At 35.0% G+C, this 6,912-nt stretch overlaps 1 protein-coding gene across 4 annotated transcripts in view; it reads left to right on the top strand.

Moving 5' to 3' along the window:
* The first annotated feature begins 2,333 nt into the window (after positions 1-2,333).
* LOC150100446 (hypoxanthine-guanine phosphoribosyltransferase-like) overlaps positions 2,334-6,912 on the top strand; it is a 137,070-nt gene continuing 132,491 nt past the window's right edge. For 2 of the 4 annotated variants that reach the window (XM_090403146.1, XM_090403149.1), the window contains exon 1: positions 2,563-2,710. In XM_090403146.1, coding sequence (XP_090259272.1) covers positions 2,597-2,710 — 114 coding nt within the window. In that variant the 5' untranslated portion in view covers positions 2,563-2,596. Of the gene's footprint in view, positions 2,517-2,562; positions 2,711-6,912 lie in introns of those variants that run through there. The other 2 variants (XM_090403148.1, XM_090403147.1) reach the window with 2 other exon arrangements.

Raw genomic sequence — 6,912 nt, 5'->3', positions numbered from 1 at the left:
GCAAGGATAGACTTAAAGCTTTACAAATTAATACTTAAAACTTTAATAAAAAAAATATGAAATTTAAACTACCAGCATTGAATAACAAAGCTCCCGGTTAGCATAAAGTTGTGGTGGCCGGTAGATGGCGTTGATGGAGATGATTCGTAGTAGAGGTTCGGTGTAGTGGTTGAGACAGCTGTAGGTGTCCTCCCGCGATGAGTCTTCGGACTCCTTGGAGGTGTCAGAAATAATAATAATAATAAAGGCAAAACAAAAATTAACGCTACAGCAGAACAGACGTCTGAGACGCGCAAGTGTTGTGTGTCTTTTTATTTTATGTTATTTTATTTTCTCTGAATAAATCACTGCAATTATTGATATTTAGAATCGAACAATGGTTATAGGTTATGATTGAGCAATATTAAAGTATATTTATAGTTTTTATTAAAAACGGGATAAAATTGACATTTTATTAAAACGACGGACGTCCAGGAAATATGAAAAACAAAACAAACCGTACTGTCCTGTTCAATACGGTTCATATGGTCAGCTTAACTGTAGTTCAATATTGTGGGCGATTGGTGTTTTGTGAGTGTAATCAAAGTTTGAATCTGTGAATTATCATTTCATTTTATTGCATTGTCCCGTGATCATTCTATTAAATACCATGAGAAACTTCACATGTAATATTTACTATTAAAAAATAAAAAATAAATAAATGTTTTATAATTTTCTTAATGCTGTAAAAACACTGCACTTTATTAACTTGCATGTTAAGATTTTGTTTCAATTTTAATCTGTTCCTTTCCATATACATGTTGTGTGTATATTATTATTATTATTTTAACGGTGTCTCCATGGAGTCAAAAGCCTCATCGTCGGAGACCCGACATTGACACCCTAACCATTATTTACACAATACATGTCATACCTCCCCTTAAATTCATTCACAGTTGAAGCATTCACAACCACCTCTGGCAAAGAATTCCACCCATTCACAACCCTCCAAGTAAAAAATTTAGTCCTAACACCCTTGTTAACACACTCTTACACAATCTCCAGGGATGGCCCCTGGTTCTCTCACTTCCTGCACTGATCTTAAAAATGTCATCAGTATCAATCCTGTAAAATCCCTTTAACAATTTAAATACCTCTATCATATCTCCTCTCCTACGTCTGTCAACTAGTTTTTGGAGCCCACAGATGATCAATCTATCCTGATAAGGAACATCCCACAGACCTGCAACAATCTTTGTAACCCGCCTCTGAATCCTCTCCACTACTTCCGCATCACCAAGAAATCCTGGCGACCAGATCTGTGCACAATAGTCCAAATGCGGCCTTATTAATGCCTTATAGAGTGGAACAATAACCTCCCTATCGCTGCTTGTTAGTGTGTTCCTCAACAACCAAGTAATTTGATATGATGTTTTGGCAGTCTTTGCATTTGCCCTTTAAACTTAAGTTCTCTGTCCACAATAAATTCCAAGTCTATTTTCTCATCAACTTCTTGCAGTTCAGTTCCGTTAATATAGTAAACAGCATGCGAGGTCATCCTCCCGAAGTGCATCACCTTATACTTAGCCACGTTGAACTGACAGCCATTTACCTTAGTCCATACTGTCAGCCTATTTAAGTCATCCTGTAAGATATTTACATCATTTGAATTGATCATCGCTCTTCCCAATTTTGCATCATCAGCAAACAAGTGGATATTTCCATTCAAGGTAGTTCCAATATCATTGATGTACAAATTAAACAGTAGAGGACCAAGCACTGAGCCATGAGGTACACCACTAGTCACTTGCCTTTTCCTGGACTCAGCTCCTCCGTAAATCACTCTTTGATATCTGTCCACCAGCCATCCTTTAATCCAAATCACCATCCTCGGATCCATGCCATTTGCTCTTATTTATGTAACAGAGTTCCATGTGGAATCCTGTCAAACACCTTTGTAAAATCAAGCAGTATCACTGAGTAAGGATTTCCTTTATCCAACTCCACTGTTACTTTATTATAGAAAGCAAGCATATTACTTAGGCAAGACCTATCCTTCACAAAACCATGTTGCCCCTTATAAAGTATCATATTGCTGTCCACCCAGTCCTGAATTCTAATTTTAACCAATTTCTTCAAAATCTTAACCACCATTCCAGATATATTGATTGGTCTATAACTATTTTCCCTTCTTTCCACTCTATTGGCACTTTTCCGAGGCTTAAATTAAACATCGTGGTTAGAGGAGTTGCTAATTCTGTTGCACATTCTCGTATAAATCATATAATTCCTTCAAGAAGGGAGAAAGAAAGAGATGGCGTTGCTAGCGAACTAACAGACGAATGTTGCATGGTTTCTGTTATCGGTATTGTTGTTTACTGACATCGGTAAATGCTAGTAGTTGCCACTTTGTATAGTTAGGTGGAGTGAGTGCTGGTAGATCGAATTGGAGGCAATAAATATCGGAAAGTGTAATCAGCATTCGTTAAATAGTTGTGACAACAACTGTTGTGATGTCAAAATCCGAATGTCTTGTGGTAAATATGATTTTTCTTCTTATTAATGATGCTTAGTGTTTCTATCGGAAGCGGGGAGGGGAACGGAAGTGCAGCAGTCTATGCAATTTGTACTGGCTGTCCCTTTCTCTCTAAATATATTATCTCGTAAGCCATTTGGTGTTATCTCATTCAACGCTGGGATTAAGTGTGTGCAGAGCTGTTCGGTACCTGACGTAAGTAATTTGGCGCCATTTTTGATTTAATTTTTTTTCTGAATCCGTCTGTTATCCATATTATCTCCAGATCCAGTTTGCCGAATCCAGTTTTTCACCTCTCATGTAAGACAGAATCAGAGTTACCATAATTTAGGAAAGATAATCCAGGACACATCATGAAAAATTAATTTCAATGTTAAGAAAGCCGACGACTTATTAAATTATACACTCCTACATGACAAACAGAAGTTGGTATGAAGAAATAAAAGGAAATCATAGGGCAAGGAATTCAATCAACAAAATACTCAAAATATTGAAAAGTACCTTCTGCAGTAGGTCTATTGTGAAGATGATATGGATGCTTGGCTTCTTGTTTCTGTTCCAATCCAGTATAGTTTTCATTAGATAGTATTTTCCTTAACAACTGTTGGATTTTATATGGTCATAAAAATCACTACAAAAGTATTATCTGGAATTCACTTTCACATTTAAAAGGTTCTTTACTGTTGACACCTGCAATCGACCACTTTCTGGTGACTAAATGTCGCTCATAGTTGAGAAAATCCTTTCTATTGGAGCTGATATACCTGGTAAACACACAGCAAATTCTATTAACATGAATATATTTTTGAAAGTGATGCCAGCATTCTTGAAGATCTCAAATAAAGACAACCATTTATCTTGAATGCTTAAAGTTTTTGAGTCCCATTCTTGTTTTCGTTGTTGTAGTACTTTGTTTAGCATTGACCTTTCATCAAATAATTCACTGAATTATGTACTATCATGTTGACAAAATTTGCACTCTGTTCTAAATCAGCTCAATTCACATCAGAAGTTAAAAATATCCAATTAATTTTTCTGCCTGTTTAATACGCTTCTTCCAGAACTAACTGTAAATAGTTTATACTGACTTCATAAAATTTGCTGATATTCTCATAAAGATCTTCTAGATTAATTTTGCCATTTGATGCCAGCTCACTTAACTGTTGTTTTGCCAAAAATGGCACAAATTGATGTTGAAATCTTTCCTGAAGTTTATTTTCCAATTCAGAATATTTTGTTAACACCTCTGTTGCAGTTATAGAATTGGACTCTTGCTTGATTACAGTTTGAAATAATAGTCAAGTTCCATGCAAAACAGAAGATATACTTCATTTGTTGGATTTTCAAAAACATCTTGTAAAATCTTTGGGCATTGTTCACTTGAAAGAAAATATGACTTTAGACCCTAAAACCTATCTAAAATTCTTTGTATTGCAGGCAATAAGCTCAAATATTTTGAACTACTGTGAGACAAAATTTTGGTTCGAATGACTTTTTAATTAACTTAGGTTTACAGTCTGATATCCCGAAACTAATTTCATACATTGCAGAATGATAAGCAAATACAGCTTCTTTAGCATCATATTTAAGGTCATCATCTGTAGCATTTGTTAATTTAAAATAAGCAGCGATATTAGAAGATGAAACACTATTTACTGCTCTTCCTCTTCACCTTTTTTCCTTATATGCGACTGAGAAGTCTCCATTACACAATGTGCAGCTTACACAATCACTGTCATAAGAAGGTTTTAAAAACTTATACTCAGCTTGTAACTCTTAATCTGATTTTCCCTTTCAGTCGTTTCCGACCCTAAGTGACTTTGTAGGCATTACCCATAAAGTATTCCTGTTGAGATTTTTACAGGGTGGTTCACCATTGCTTTCCCCAACACCTCCAATTTTATTCGGGCTCAGGACCGGCATATGGCTGGGATGTATTCATGACTGTAACCCATGTTTGTTCACTTGGTTGGTTTGCCTGTTCTGAGGAATGAAAAACCCGAGTTTGTGGGTGAAAAAACCTCCTACCTCTTACATGAGACTGGCTAACTCACCTTTAGTCGAAAGAGACCAGATAAAGGTTCCTCACCTCCTGGACAAGAATCGAACCAGGTCTTTCTGACCAAAAGGCTTAGTCTATACTGACTGAGCTACAGAGGCTCTAACTCCTTGAAACTTCATTTTCTCTTTCCTATAGTAAGTAAAGTAAGGAATTCAAAAACTTAAAAAAAATAAAATAAAATAAAAAGTAGATTTTTCAGACACAAACATCAAACACACAAGAAGAATTACTAATCACTAAACACGTAAGCACTAGTTATTTAAAAATCCCAGACACAGCCTTGGATGCAATTACAAATCCAAGACTGTCCGAGCCAATCCCAGATGTCTGGTAACCCTAGACAGAATCTATAGATTACTTACCCATCATCAATATCAGTGGTTCCCAACCTTTTTCCATTTGTGTACTCCTTCTAAACCAATTTCTATAAATTGTACCTCTTGTTTTTAAAATAGCAGTGATTCAAACTGAACATTTATTGTTCTTTAATTGACGTTTTGTATTTTGTTTACTTTACATCGTTTTCCACCATCAATGATTATATTTTTAGAAGTTAAAAAGAAAACTAAACTAATCACTGATTATATTTTAATGACAGAGTAATAATAACTAAATGTAGGTAGCAGTGTGGTACTTGATGGTTGTTAAACTGAACTGTATATGAGTTCATTTCAACAACTATTCCTTTATTCCCCACTCCCCTTTTTTTTTTTTCAGCATTTTTCTTTGCTGTTATTCAGTTCTCACACTTTTTATTATGTATGCAACCATGAAAATAAATAGAAATTTGTTTCACAAAAAATGTTAACTATAATAATGCTTATTCAAATTTGGATTATTTAGTTAGAGATGAATATTGAAAACTACATATAGAACATAACTGTGTAGATCAGTTAGTTGATCTTCCTCTTACATGTAGCTTATTGAAAAATTTTTAATGGCATCTTCTGTATCTTCCTGTCTTCCATTTTACATGAAACAGTTTTGAAAAGATAAAGAGAAATTTACGATTTAAAATGCTAATCCTCTTAATCTTCCAAAAATTTGCAATTCCACACTTACTCCTAACAGAAATTCATCTACCAGTTTACTTCTCACACCAACAGTGCTTCTGATTCCCCCCCCCCCCCGTTACCTGTGTTTTTCATTTACACTGACATTTGCTTTTACATCCCATGACATCTGTACTACAGAAATCAGAAGAGACAAAAGTATCATCATCATCATCAAATTCCTGACATGTACCCTCAAGGGGTGTACAAGATATGATAGTACTACATGAAAAATTTACATCATTACTAACTTCCTATCTACAATTTTCTTCTAAATCAGTCTGTTACTTGTCAAGACGCCAATATTATCATCATCAGAGCTTATATTTCTATCATCTAAGGCACATTGTACCATAACAATCCACCTATATCTTGGTCGTTTTCCTGACAACCTGGCAGAGAACACTTGTTTTGCTAATCTTTCTTCACCCATTCTATTTAAGTGACCATACCACCTGAGATTAGCTCTGCTAATGCATTCCTGGATGCCGACAATGTCGAGTTCTTTCCTAATATCCTCATTTTTAATATGATATTGCCATTGATGTCATCTGTTCACGCCTCTAATCTTTCTCAGGACTCTCATATTTGCGGTCTCTAGTCTTTGGTCAAGTATTTCACATCTGACTCAGCTCTCAGATCCATAAGTTAAAACTGGTTTGAACACTGTCTTGTATACAGCTAATTTAGTGTTCTGACTAATTTCTCTCTTACTCCATATGAATTTATTCAATTGACTGCCTATCATACCAGCTTTGTTGATTCTGTTGTCTATTTCCATATTTAATTTACCATCTTCAGTAAAAATTGTGCCTAAGTATCTGAAATGTTTTACTTGTTCCATAGGTTCCCAGTTCACAACACAGTTGACATTTTCAACAATTCTACCTATTTTCATTGTCTTTGTCTTTTTAATGCTGACCTTCATACCAAATCTATTACAACAGTTATTCAATTTAGTCAGGGAATCTTGCAAACTTGTTGCGGATTTATTTAGAAGTATAACATCGTCCGCATAAAGCAAAGAGCTGATATTAACATCGTCAATTCTGATATCGTGTTTTATACCACTTTCCTTCATAATGTGATCCATATAATGAATAACAGAGGGGATAATGTACATCCTTGTCTCATACCAGATTTATCATTAAACCATCTTCTTGTACTTCCTTCAATTCTAACTGCTGACTTACAACTCAAATAAAGACTAAGTATTGATTGATATAATGTCCCATTGACACCATATAACTGTAGCGTATTGAATAGATTCTCTCTTGGCACCT

This window comes from Typopeltis vanoorti, chromosome 13, assembly GCF_054136105.1.
Source record: "Typopeltis vanoorti isolate ZY-2024b chromosome 13, IOZ_Tvanoo_1.0, whole genome shotgun sequence".
In the NCBI taxonomy this organism is placed as follows: Eukaryota; Metazoa; Arthropoda; class Arachnida; order Uropygi; family Thelyphonidae; genus Typopeltis; species Typopeltis vanoorti.
Note: the sequence above shows the minus strand (reverse complement) of the source record. Positions and strands in the feature narration are given on the sequence as shown.